The following is a 14,861-nucleotide window of genomic DNA, read 5'->3' as shown; positions in this document are numbered from 1 at the left end:
CAAATGAACCCATCTTTACACTTTCTAGAGATGGCTAATAAAAGATCTGGTTGATGATTGGCGTTCATATAGTTTTTTTCCAGTCTAAACTTATTTGATCAAAAAATATGTTCTTTTCCCAATTACTCTGTGAAAGATCATCTGAGACACTCAGTATCTTTTCAATTAAAAAAAATTCACATCAGCAAAGCTAATGAACAACTCCAGGAGTAGTGTTCTGACTCAAAGGGAATACTCTTGCTCCAATCCTAAGTGTGTGTTATCCATTATTATTAAGTTTGTACAAGGTTGGAGAAACATTTGATTATATTGTTAAGATTGATCATCCCTTGATGTCACTTGGTGTTCACCCATGCTTTGTTTTTTAACACCAATTTTCAAGAGGAGAAAAAGTAAGGGGGGGGGGGAGAACTGTGAACAAAAACCACATCCTCCTATTTTTTCAGTATATATTAAAGAGCAACAGTGCTCAGAAAGACTCCCCAGAGTACAAGGGTGCAAGCAAAAATGGACATGCCTTTGACTTTCTTTGTCTCTTTGCTCTCTTGTGTCACATTCCTACTGCTAATTCCTGGAGGTAAGACAGTTTCTACCTATTTCTGATTCAGTCCTTAATTGTGTGGGAGGAGACTTTGAGAATATTTCTTCCAGGAAGAAAGAAGAGGTTATCATAGCTTGCAGAACTTTTACATTTTTAGCATTCTCTCTTGACAGCCAAATGCATTTTTCTGTTTTAGAAGAAAAATGTTTTTCATCATCCTACCCAAAAAAAAAAAAAGAAGAAGCTGCTGAAGCCACTGGCATTATCTACTCAGAAGAGCAAAAGAAATGCAAAGGAGCATCACTGCCATCTTTAAGTTTTGCATTTTCCAATAAGGACAATGTTGAAAACTAGCCAAGTCACAACCTCTTAGTATTCCAGGTTTTGTTCTAATACTATTGAGTTGGGGTGGCTAGGTGGCATAGTGGATAAAGCACCGGCCCTGGAGTCAGGAGTACCTGGGTTCAAATCCGGTCTCAGACACTTAATAATTACCTAGCTGTGTGGCCATGGGCAAGCCACTTAACCCCATTTGCCTTGCAAAAAAAAAACCTAAGACTATTGAGTTGGAAAGAAGATGCCCTTTTGCGGTGGTAAATGGAGATCCCTCTATGCATTCATTCATCAGTTCAATTTCTGGCTGGAGGTCACATAGGTCATATTATATGACCAATAAAATGTATTGTCTTTTATTTGGGGGCTAGAGGAGATAATATTTATTAACCACAAAACTCTCATAATGATTATGCAGTAGGCATGAAGAAATAATTTTGGAGATTTTGCAATAGGCTTCTGAAATTGAACAACCAAAGTTACAGGGCTATAATTATATATGTATCTATAAAGAGAGTTCTGTATACAGAGATGTGCTGATAAATGTTTGACAGCAATCTCTCGAAAAAAATTATAAAATAGACTTATGGCACACTTTAAAGTTTAATCTGAATTTTAAACATCCTTTCCATTGCTTTATTAAATCTAAACAATCAACAAAAAATAAATCAAGCTTCGATTGGTAAACTTTGTAGATGTCCAAGGTCTAAATTCTTTCACTGAAATTTAACTAGTTGCTTTAACAGTTGGTTCAGGGGCAGCTAGGTGGAGCAGTGGATAGAGCACCAGCTCTGGAGTCAGGAATACCTGAGTTCAAATCTGGCTTCAAACACTTAATAATTACCTAGCTGTGTGGCCTTGGGCAAGCCACTTAACCCCATTGCCTTGCAAAAACCTAAAAAAAGAAAAAAAACAGTTGGTTCAAACTGACTCTAGTATACCCTTGTCTGTATGTGTCATCTGCTCCAAACTCACAGGCAAGTGTCTTAACACCTGTTAATATATTAACAGAATTCCAAACTATCATCCAAAAATGGTATTTTACAAAAAAAATCAAAACTATTGGTGTAGCATTCCATCTCCTCCCTTAGGAAGTGAAAGCTGTGATCCCTTGCCATGTCTGAATCAAGGCTTTCCCACTCTGTACTAGAATTGAAAGCTACAAAAGTAATTCTGTCACTCCTATGGTGAACACTGCTGGAAGGACAAGATCCAAAAGAATATTATGATGGGAAGAGAAGACAACTCTTGCTGCTAATAGCCCTCAGGAGTGCAGGAATCTTTCACTTTTACTCTAAGAATGCTTAGAAAGTTGATAAAAATTTAGGAGGAGACAAAACCTTTAGGGCAGTTTTTATTACAGTTGGAATATTATCGTACAATTGCAGAGGTATTTTTCTTGGAAAGATATAGGCAGGATCTCATCATTGCACACACCTATTGAGCTACAGGGGTTTAAGAGTCTTGGGGGGGGTGCTCTCCTGACTTTGTTTTCAACTCTTTTTTGTGAACACTTAGGAACTTCTTGAATCTCATGATGGACTGTAAAATGAGTTCTTTGGGTTTGGGGACAAAGGGTATAAATAATGTTTTCTCTAGGGCAATTAGATGGTACAGTGGTTAGAGTGTCAGACCTAGAATCAGGAAGACATCTTCCTGGGTTCAAATCTGTCCTCAAAGACTTACTAGTTATGTGACTCTGGTCAAGTCACTTAATCCTGATTGCCTCAGTTTTCTCATCTGTACAATGAACTGGAGAAGGAAATGACAACCACTCTATTATCTTTGCTAAGGAAGTTCCAAATGGGGTCAAGAAGAGTTGAAAAATGATTGAAATGTTCTTCCTGTGCTCTGTATATTTGTACAGTTATAAAAGCTAAACCATAGTCTCCTTAAGAGTAGAATTTATTTCATTCTATATATTTATGTAATATAAAAATTGCACATAAATATTTGTTAAGTGATTATAGGAGAGTAGATAGAATACTGGACTTAGAATCAGGAAACTCTGGGTTCATATCCACCTCTGACATACAAGTTAGGTAAACTTGGGCAAGTCACTTAATCTCTGATTGCCAGTCAAAATGGATCCACAGGAGAAGAAAATGGCAAACCATTCCAATAGCTTTGCCAAGAAAACCCCAAGTGGAGCCAAGAAGAAATGAGAAATTACAAGATGCAAAACATTACAGTCACAGACCAGAGACTGTAGGTAAAGTTGTAACCAAAGAGCTGTTTGTATCTATTGCTTTGAGGGACTTTGCCGGTCTGTGGGCAAGAAGGAGCTCTACTCCTCAGAACCAGACTGTACTCCAGGACCATCCTCAGGGATCCTCTGAGGGCCAGGGCTCCATGCAAATACCATTCATAGTTTCAAAATGACTACAAACTTGTTTGGACCTCATCTTATCTATTTTCCCTCGGGTTCTCCATATATTACTAGGCCATGATTTGCCACAACTACAATCTGAATTCTACTTCTCTATTCCATTCTCTCTCCCAAAAACCCTCAAAAGTCACCATGGCTTTTGTGGGTGAAATGGAGGTAGGTCCTTCCTTGAAATGGAAATACTTAAAAGTAGTATATCCAGGAAGAGTTAAAAAAAAAGTTTTCTTCCATACAGTCCCTCTAGAAATGGTTGATTATGGAGACACAGCTTATCATTTGAATTAGTTCTTTTTTTAAAAAAAAACAGATTCCTGTGTAGATATCATTGGAGGCAAGGATGTATACCCTCATTCAAAACCCTACATGGCCTTAATTGATTCAAGAAAATCCTTTTGTGGAGGTGCTCTGATCCAAGAAGACTGGGTGATCACTGCAGCTCATTGTTCTGTGTGAGTATTTGCCTTCTTCAGAAAATAATTATTTTAATTGATTTTGCTGAATTGCCCTCATTTTCCATGTTGATTAATAGGAAAGGAAAACAATGAGTAGCAAGAGCAGAGGGAGGTTTTGACTCAGAAGGAAAAATTTACTAACAAGTAAATGAACCCAATGAAGGAAAAACTTACTAACAAGTAAATGAACCCAATGTTGAATGAGCTACTATTATATCACCTGTTAATAGGTTCAGAATGTGAATTGGAACATTTGAGAAGGTAGTATTATGTAAAATAGATGTGTGTCTTTAGAATGTTGCAATTTGTAAGTTTCAATAATGGAATGGTTTGGGGTTTTTCTTGTTGCTGGGGTTGGGGAGGTTGGAGGGAGAGGGAGACTAGATTTCCCCAAAAGCAAAGAATCCCAGGTTTAAAAAATTACTGCTAATATTTCTAAGTTGTTTATTTTTGTGTCCTACAAGCTTATTGCCTATCTTCCATTTATAAGAATATGCAGTCTACTTTCTCCCTTGCCCCTGACGTTTTCCATGTATCTATCCATTATTTCTACTTGTTTTTTCTGGGGGGAAATCCGAAGCTGGGGGCCTTGAATTCCCCAATTAGACCTTTTTTCCTTTGCTGTCAGAAAACCCTGACCAGCTATAAATGGACAAGGATAAGAAGGGACAGACCCAGGGTCTGTATGGGAATATAATGCACTGCTCAAACACATTCACTGAAAGCCCCTCTGAAGGAGATCCCATGCCTACCTGATGGGGGAAATTGCCAAGAGTTGGAGAAAGGAGAGATTCCAGTCTTCTGCCTTCCAGTTCTGAGAAACAAGTCACTGTTGCAGATTCTCTTCAAGTGCTTAAACTTGATTGAAGGGCTAGCCTCCTCTACACGTCAGCTTCTTCTTAGTCTTTCTTTCCACTCAGGGAAATGAAGACAGTTTGGAACTGGAAATCAAAAAAAAAAAATCAGGATGTCTCTCTTCTCCCAAGCTTTATCAACTCTCTTCCCTATCCTCTGCAAATGCAAGAAGCATTGAAATAATTAATCTCCATCAAAAAGGAATCTTATTCAAAGGGGTTTTGAAGCTAGACTTACATCATCTCTGCAAAATATGGGGACAGCTGAGCCATCCAGCTTAGCAAGTGTGATGAACCATTTCAGGACCATCAGTAGCAGAGAATGCTACAAAGCTCAAAATCAGGGTAGCCATTTATTTCTTTCTGTTAGAGCAAGTAAGTGGCACAGTGGTTAGAGCTCTGGGAAGACCTGAATTCAAAAACAGCCTCATACACTTACTAACTGTGACCCTGAGCAAGTCATTTCACCCTGTTTGTCTCAATTTCTTCCTCTGTAAAATGAGATGGAAAAGAAAATGGCAAATCACCCCAATATCTTACCCAAGAAAACTCCAAATGGGTCAGCCATGACTAAAACAACTAACTAAATAGCATTTTCTACAAGGAAAGGCAATTAGGTGGTCCAGAGGACAGCTGTTGGATTGTGAATCAGGAAGATTATATTCTGACACATACTTATCTGTATGATTCTGGGCAAGTCATTTAACTTCTCTAGTCTATTTTCTCATCTATAAAATGGGAGTAATGATAGTACCTACCTCATAGGTGAAGATCAACTAAGATAACTCCTTTAAGGTGCTTTGCAAACCTTTAGCACTCTATAAGTAGGAACTGTTTTTAAGGAATACTGTCTACTGGGCTCTGATCACTCTAAACACAGTAATGAGTAGTTTATTTAAATTCTTTCTCATTCACACTTTACCAAAAGTTTAATAGGTTCTCATAGTAAGAAACATTACTCAGCATTCCTGGATGGAGTCTCCCCAAACTCGTAATTAATTTGAATTCTATCTCCAGATGACAGATTCAGCTCCTCACAAGGTCTCTACTCAAAGCCTTTGTAACCTGGTAAAACCAATCAGGGATTGTTCTTCTGAGATAAGATCTAACAACTTAGGGTGACTGCTACATTATGACGAAACAGTGGGAAAGGATATTAGAAGAGGAATTAAGATGTTGTCTTGCTGCTTTAGTTATTCTATCATTTTTCAGTTGTGTCTGACTCTTCATGGCCCCATTTAGGTTTTGGGATTTTTTTGGCAAAGATAATGGAATTTACTTCTCCAGCTCTTTTTTGCAGATGAGGAAACTAAGGCAAAAAAAATTAAGTGACTTGCCCAGGATCACACAGCTAGTAACATCTGAGACTGGATTTAAACTTGGGAAGTTGAAGCTTCCTGACTCTAAGCAGACACACTATCTACTTTGCCACCTAGCTACCCTTAATATATTAAATTAATACTAGCCATATGTGTATATTATATATATGTATATATATATATATATTACCATTACTACAACTAAGAAGAAGATGAACTTGTATACCAATACCTTATTCAATTACAAAATAGAATAGTTCAGAGAATATCAATTAAATATTAAATATTGCCTATCCTAGGACCATAGTACTATCTGAACTCTATATCCTTTTCTCCAAAAAAAAGATGAAAATAAGAGAGAAAAAGTATAATGCCTTTATGAAGAGAGCACTTTAGAGTATTACCAAGTATTTTTGCTTCCCTAGGATATACAGTAGAGAGAGTATTTCAACATCTTAAAACTCAGAGACTTGGCTAGATCAGTAAAATGGCTCAGGCAACAATTAATTAGAATTACCTGATACTAATGTCATCCTCTCTGATTCAGAAATAGAAAAACCAAGATCGTTCTTGGAGCTCACTCAAAAAGCAAGAAAGAGAAAGAAAAACAGATTATGATGGTTAAGAAAGATTTTACTTATCCATGCTATGACAAAAATACCCACAGAGGTGATCTTAAACTTCTTCAGGTATGTAATCTTCCGTTTATTCTTCTTTTAAATATAGAACTGCTCTGAATTAGTCAACATATCAGGTGTTTGCCTTCATAACTGAAGGGAGTTGATCAAGGTGTTTCCTGATCACCATGATGGGTTTACAAGGCGAAGAGCCTTTGGGGAGGATTTTTGAAATATCTCCTGATTCAAGCCATCTCCAAGGGGTTACTGGGTAGATTTCACAGGGTCAGTAAACTGAACTGGGAAAAATATGGTAATTTGCTTCCTCATAATTGGTTTCCTTTAATACTGCAATATATTTTATTTTGAGCATTGAAGAACATAAAACCAAAAAGGGGTTCATATGTTTTGTCAAACTGCCAAAGGGATGCACATTCAAAAAAAGGTTAAGAATCCCTGCTCTAAAATACCCATTGATTGAGATGACAAAAGACCTCTTCTAATTATGTCTTGGCGACTGGGCCTGTTCCCAAGAGGAATTGTTTGGTTTGGAGTTACCCTTTGACATGTCCTGGTTCATAGGTTTCATGGACAGGGGCTGCTCCAAGATGAACTGATTGGCTCCCAGATTTATGGGACAAACTTTACAGAAAGTTGTTAAGGAGAGATTATATACCAGTCTGTAAAAAAGGAGCTTTCCTCAAGAACTTGGATCTTTTTTCCTTGTTCTATGTGTCATCCTATGGGTGCAGCAGATGTTGGGGGTGAAGAAAGTAGAGAGCTAAGTAGCTAGAGACCAATGGATAGAATGTTGGGTCTGGCATCAGATAGCCATGAGTTCAAAAATGGCTCACTTTACCTCAGTATTTTTCAGTTTCCATCTCTGTAAAATAGTAATAATGATAATTCTATCTTCCAGGATTGTTTTGAGAATCGATTTGTGTTTAGCATAGTTTAGCATAGTACCCAGCAAATGTGTATTTTCTCTTCGTTCTAGTGGAGAGAAGGGTAATTAAGAGATTTCCTTGATAAACACCCTAGATATCAAAGTCACAGAATTAAAGCCAGAAGAGATCCCAAAGATTCATAGATTTATAGTTAGGAATGATTTTGGAAGTCCAATTTCCTTATCTTATGAATGAGGAGACAGTCACTCAGGTGATACTGGCATGTAGCTTACAAGGGTCAGAGGTAGGGTTGGAACCCAAATTTTCCTGACTCCAAATCCAGAACCTTATTTACTAAGCCATGCTTCCTCTCACCATCCTTGGTTTCATAAATTTTCACTAAAACCAATAAATTTATCAACTCCATAAACTGCCTTAGGTTTTTCATGTTATTTTTTACAAAACAACATTTATTTTTCCCTCTAAAAATTCAGACAATACAAAGGATTTATAGGAGCCCAGTATAATTAAATTGCTCCTCCCACTTTCTACATCTGGGACCCATACCAACCTTATATATCAATCAATATACCACCCCAAGGGTATGGACTTAGTGCATACTCCATCAGAACCCTTTACATATGGAGGCTAAGATCATGTAGACTAGAGCTCAGTTTGCTCCCTCCACTTCAGAACTCAGGTCTCTCCCATTCTCCCAGACCCAGGTCTCATGTACTTGTTCCTTGGTCCTGGAATTCTTCATATCATTCCAGAAGTCTGGTATTTAAGGATGGTTTCCCCTTTCTGCACTCCAACATCTCTTTTGATTGTCATCTCTCAGACCATGGACTTCTGCTATTGCTTTCCATGGCTGCCATATCTAGGGTAGAAGGGGATATTTTGAGTTGGAGTAGGGAGGGCAGGGCACAATTTGGGGAAGGATATGAAAAGAAGGTTTTCACATTCACACACATAGATTCATTTTGGGGGTTTGGTCTCTCTCTGGATCTCTCCAATTTGCATATATTTTATTGGCAACAAAGATAGGCCTTATTTTACTATCCCATTCTGATAATACAACTGTTTACATTTGTTGTCCAATAGTTGAATGGGAAAGTGAAGCTTACAAAGGCTGTAAGTTTACTCAGTCTGCCCAAAAGTGGAACAGACATCAAACCGGGTACTACTTGCCAAGTTGCAGGATGGGGACTGACAGTCAACAAACCACAGAGAGCTTCAGACACTCTGAAGGAAGTCAATATCACTGTTATCGACAGAAACATCTGCAATGATAAAAGTCATTACAATTTAAACCCTTTTATTGAACCGGATATGATTTGTGCTGGAAATAAAAATGGAGGAAAAGACTCATGTGACGTAAGTAGAAGAACATGTTGGAGTCAGTAGTTACTCTGCAAGGTAAATAGAGTCATGGATAAAATGAATAGTTTACCCTTCTAGATGAAGGAGAATTTTGTGGATGAAGCCTAGAAGGAAAAGTGTGAGGAGGGAAAACAGAAGCAGGGAGATCAATGTAGGTGCCTGGTCACTAGAGACAGCTGTAGTCCAGACTGGGCAATAGATGCAGCTGGTGAGCACCATTCAGCTTCCTTTTCTCTGTCCCTAGCCATATCGTTGAACACTCTAAACCTCCTATATCCTAGTCTCACAGAGGGACATTCTGAGGGGGCAGGACTTCACCCCCTCCTCCCCAACACTCTTCAGCTCTCTCTGCTAGCTCATCAAAACATATCCTGTGTCCTAATTCTTAAGACCTGTTCTTCTCAGAAACATGCCAATGAGTGCATAGAATCTGGAAGGATTCTCACAAGTCTAGTCCAAACCCATCATTTTACTGATAAGGAAACTAAAGACCAAGGAGGGTGTGAGTTGTCCACAGTCATCCAAATAGCTAACATCAGAGGCAAAGTTTTAATCCTGCTCTTCCTTCTTTCTGGCATGCTCCTTCTTAACTTTTGATGACTAAAAACTATTGCTGTAGATTTTTCAGTACCATGACAAGCCTGCTGATCATACCTCTTAGATTAGCCTATATTGGCAGCTTCCCTACTCCATTTTCTCAAATGACTTGCTAGCCTTGTTTAACTACATCTGAAAGTGGCCAGATACTTTGCATAGATGGCAACGTATCTGTGGTGATGCTACAACTAGGCCTTTGAGAATCCTGCCCATCATCCACTGATTGCTCTTAAGGAATAAGATTTTGGCTATTCAGGCTGATGACAATATCTAGTATTTATATAGAACCTACTATGTGCCAGGTGCTATAATAATAATAATAAAATAGCATATATAAAATATTATATGTGAATATATGAAATGGATTAGATGTGTGTGTAACACATATAAATGGAAACAAATATGTATAAATAATAACACAGTTTAAAATGTATAAACATTTCAGGTTGCGTTCCTGGACTGGTTTGACTTTGATTTTTAGATTTTGTGATTTTTTTTGTTTTTGTTTGTTTTTTGGTGGGGGGATAATACATAAACAGGGACAACTAGGAAGCATATTAGATAGAGCTCCAGCTTTGGAGTCAAGAGGATCTGAGTTCAAATCCAATTTCAGACACTAGCTGTGTGTCCTTGTGCAAGTCACTAAACCCTATTTGCATCTTCTTCAGCCTTAAAATGAGTTGGAGAAGGAAACAGGAAACCACTTCAGTATCTTTTGCTAAGAAAATCTCAAATGGAGTCATGAAGATATGACTGAATGACTCAACAATTCATAAAGAACTTCAAGCACAAAGACATCTTTTCTTGAATTTTTAGTCTCCATGTTTCAAATATATTAGACTAATTTGCCCTTTGATGAAAAAAATTGTTTTTAATTAAATTATTAAATTCACCATTTCCAGAAATTTTCTATTTAAAAAAGATTCTGATTAATTTCAGATAATGAGAAGGGAAAAACAGAAAAAAATCATTTAAATAATACTTAACATATTGGTATTTATTAAACATTAATTCTCACTTGACCTAAGTATAAACAGAAGACATTTCATACTTTAAAAAAAATCTCTTAAATCATTTTTCAATTTCAGCTAACATTTAATGTTGATTTTTCTCCCATCCCACATCTCTGTTTTTTTCCCTAGGGAGATTCTGGCAGCCCTTTGATATGTCAGGGCAGATTTGTAGGAATCACTTCCTTTGGTCTTAAGGGAAAATGTGGTGTTCCCCAAGGACCTGGTGTCTACACGCTTCTTTCAGAGAACTACCTCACCTGGATAAAGAAGACCATGCAGGGAGTGGCTTAGACCACTTTTACTAAGTCCTTGTGATTCCTTAATGCCATAATCAACAATTGGGTCCTAAGAGAAACAGTTACTTCTTTTTCTGAAGAATAAGTAAATTTAAGCCAAGTCAAGTCAAGTCTCCACAGACAAAGTGAAGCTAAGAATTGAGACCAATTTAAATCATTCAGATTAAAAATAAACCACACAGGTGTTAAGTGAAAAATGGAATTCTGTCTGATTTATTTAGATAATTGCCTTAATACCCTGACCACTAGTAATCTGCCCTTCCTATGTGAAAAATAAGGATGACCCTGGAAATCTTCTTACACAGTATTAGAACAACTCACATTTTCTTAGGTATATTTCACAAAACAGTTTTCTCATGAGGAAAGTAATATTTACTAACACAGGACAGTTTGGGTATCATTTAAACTTAAAAGCTGGTTGTTCATATGAACTCTGATCATCAAATTATTTATATATTCTTCAGCAAGGCTGCATCTATAGTCCATCCCCAAATTCATCATCCTGATTCACCATAGCTTTTCGAGACAAAAGTTAGAAGGGAATAAATATTTATTTGTTTACTTAGTAGCTCATACTATGTGAAAGCACTGTGCCAAATATTTTATGAATATTATTTCACTTGATCCTCATCATACCACATATCAGCAGATGAATATGTTTATGCTTTTGTAAGTATGAATACCTGGTTATATTATTGGTTTCAAATTACACATCATCTAAGAAAAATAGAAAAAAATGCTCTCAATATAACACACTATGTCATGTGATTTCTAAAAAGCTTATAAACCATGTAGTCATGAGAAAGTAGTTTTAGAGATGATAGATTCATTCTAACATTATCATGTCAATAATTATTCATATTTCACTTCATCCATCTGGACAAATCAACCAAGCACATATTAGGAGGTGAGGACTCAAAGACAATGTATGAAGCGATTATTATCAATTATTGCCAGGATCTTACAGTCTATTGGGGAAGACAATAGGTAGATATATAAGTATATATCAAATAACTATAAAAAATGAATAAATACAAATAAATAGAGTCATTAAATGCAAGTTTAGGAGGAAGGGCACTGGCAACTGGGGAGATCAGGAAAGGCATCCTTGTTGAAGATGGTACTTAAGCTGCATCCTGAAAAAGAGGAGGATGCTGGAAGGTAGAAGGAAATGTAGATGGGGAGGCTGAGAGGGTAATCCAGGAAGGAGGGATAGTCAATGAAAAGGCATAGAGGCAGATGGGTCATTGTGTGTGAGGAATAACAAGGGGGCCATTGTGGTTGGATAACAAAATGTGCATTTCTGGAGATATCAAAAAAGATTAGTTTTTGAAGAGCTTTAAATGCCCAACAAAGATATTTGTAGAATTTCATAAAGATAATAGAGAGTGGACAGTAAAGATAATTCAGGATAGGGGGTTAGCAGAGCATGAGCAATGACAGACAAGGGAATAAGAGATTTGAGAGTGGAACAGTGTAGAGTTGAACTGGGTCACTAAGGGGTTGAGACTCAGAAGGAAGAACAGGGTGAGAGCAGGGGCAATAACATGGGAATAGTGCTGTAGGGTAGATGGATCAGCAAACCATCCACTATGAGTACAAAGAATAAGGTTTGGAGGAATAAGTTAAAGGTAAAGATGAAATAATATGAAGTTGTTATCAGATAAAGGAATTTCAGAATTCTTAATCATAGCGCATTTTAATAGATGGTGCAGTGGATAGGTCTACAATCAGGAAGACTGAGTTCAAATCCAGCTTCAGACAGTAAGTAGTTATGAGACCCTGGACAAGTCATTTAGTCCTGTTTGCCTCAGTTTCCTCAACTGTAAAATGAGCTGGAGAAGGAAATGACAGACCACTTCAATATCTTTACCAAAAAAAAAAAAAATAACCCAAACCCAAAGAGGGTCACAAAAGGTCAGACACAACTGAAATGACTGAACAACAACATTTGTAGGAGATGGCAAAGTCAAAGTTGTGACCATTCCCATATGTGTCTGGGATAGAGTAGAGGAAGAGGTCATAGGAGTTATGAAGATTGAGAAACTGAGTGGTTAGAATATGTAAAGGAACATCACTATGTACAGTGAAGTCCTGCATTTTTTAGTTTTAGAATTATTGCATTTGAGGTGACAATGAGGTACCAAGTGCTGAACAAGAAAATGTTCAGTACACAAAAAGAAAAGCTGGATAGGGTGAGAGTATAGGACTAGTAGCAAAGAAAGGTGATCATTGAAACCATAAGAATGGAAATATTTACACAATTCACCACTCTGCTCAAAAGCTCATGGAGTTTACCAATAAAATTATGTGAGGTTTAGTGATATGGGGGAATCTGAAACTCATACAAACACATTAATTATGGAAGCAATGTACTTAACTTCTTTTAAGGCCTTGTAAAATGAGAATAATTCTTATAGTACCTGCCTCACAAGATTGTTAGATTAGATAAGCCAATGAGAGAATTGAATGAATATTGGACTTCCTTCCAAGGTTCATGATTTCCTCATTGTGGAGACATCCTCCATTCATGCTAATCACAAATAAAATCATTTGGTAGTCCATCTCAATTTGTATGTTAAATAAACCAATATTTTTCACAACATGGATAGATGAATGAATGAATGAAAAAAAAGGTTTAATAAGCTCAATATGCCCATGTTAGCATAGGCTAACTTGAAACACAAGTATAAAAGTGAGGCAGACCCTATGGGGAGTGGAATCTCAAGAAGGAAATCTGGAAAGTCACAGGAATAGTGAAGGGAAACTTAGTCAATTGTTTGACATGCCTACCTAGAACCAATGGTAGTATTGATTTGATTACTGTCCAGAGAAGAAAGTAGAAAGTGAAAGCCTGGATGGACAGCTGAATATGATATAAAGAATTATCTGGTCTGAGACCAGTTAAATATATAGACTAAGGTGAGTTTTTACTCACATTCCAACCAATACAGCTAAATCCTGGGTAAGAAATTCTAAATCCCTAATGGATTAACAGCCCAGGTACCAGAGGCATCATTTCTAGTCTATATCAGGAGAAATGGGGCCATAACAGAGCTGATGACAAGATGTCAGCCACTGTTATTATCACTGAAGAAGTGTAGAAAGGAAAAAATAAATCTGAGGAACTTTGGGGAGAATGAACATTCAAGGACAAGGAAAAAAAGAAGAACCAAAGAAAGAGAGGTCTGGAAGAGAGCCACTTATAATGAACAAAAGCACTGGTAGTCTATATAGAGAGAGTAGGATTCAAAGTTTATCATTTGACTTTTCTGAAAATGTACTCCCAGCAGAATTTTCCTAAAAGCTTCTCATCAACTAGAATGTGGTTAGAGCTCAGTCGTCACTGCTTAGGGGTGAGTGTACCATGTAGTCCAGAATATGCCCTTCCAGATAAGAGTTGCTTACAAGCCACCTGGCAGGAGACTCAGTTACTGAAGGCCAATTGAACTGGCTAGATCATTTTGTAAGGAATGGGGGTATAGTTTCAAGTGGTTTCAAAAACAAGAGAGAGACAACCTGTGAGAATTGTTGGGTGTCCAAGGAAGGAGGAGATGGGTTTCCCTTCTTTCTGGAGGTATAAGAGAAAATGAGCATCAGGAAAAGTACCTTCATCGGTGATATAAAATAGGCTCCCAGACTGGGCTGCTGCTGTTTCTCTGAATCCACAGAAGTGGAGTCCATCTGTCCCAGATAGCTATAACAGAAACCCTGAGAAAGAGACACTACATCAACCCCTGTCTCCTTTGGGTCACTAAGGTCTTTGACCAGATTAACATTTCCATTCACAAGCTGTTCCATCAGCTGCTACTGAAAAAATCTTGCTTCTTTGGACTTAAGGCCAGTGCAGTACTCTGCCTCTGGTCTTTAGAAGAAAAGACACAAATATGTGTTAAAAAAGACCAAGAAATAAAAATAAGATTTAAAAGCAAATTGACACATGAACTACTCATCACGTTATATTCATCTTCACTCAAGATGTGATACCCACTAATGGCCTCAGCCCTAACCCAAACCTCAACTTTCAACTGATGAGGCTTTGTACAAACTCTGTTAAAATGCATGGAAATAAAGTTAGAAATTGTCCCTCAGATGGGAATTCAGGGAAGCCTGGAGGGATTTGCATGAACTGATGCTGAGCGAGATGAGAAGAATCAGAAAAACACCCTAATAACAACAT

General features: G+C 37.4%; 1 protein-coding gene across 1 annotated transcript; it reads left to right on the top strand.

The window, feature by feature from the left end:
* The first annotated feature begins 481 nt into the window (after positions 1 to 481).
* Positions 482 to 10,902, top strand: LOC141498081 (granzyme A-like). The gene is made up of 5 exons (XM_074201031.1): positions 482 to 577; positions 3,571 to 3,712; positions 6,436 to 6,577; positions 8,497 to 8,769; positions 10,515 to 10,902. The coding sequence occupies exons 1-5, from the start codon at positions 508 to 510 to the stop codon at positions 10,674 to 10,676; spliced, it is 789 nt and encodes a 262-aa protein (XP_074057132.1). The 5' UTR covers positions 482 to 507; the 3' UTR covers positions 10,677 to 10,902.
* The last annotated feature ends 3,959 nt before the right edge of the window (positions 10,903 to 14,861 follow it).

This window comes from Macrotis lagotis, chromosome X (genome assembly GCF_037893015.1).
Source record: "Macrotis lagotis isolate mMagLag1 chromosome X, bilby.v1.9.chrom.fasta, whole genome shotgun sequence".
Lineage (NCBI taxonomy): Eukaryota > Metazoa > Chordata > Mammalia > Peramelemorphia > Peramelidae > Macrotis > Macrotis lagotis.
This window is presented reverse-complemented; position numbering and strand designations above follow the sequence as displayed.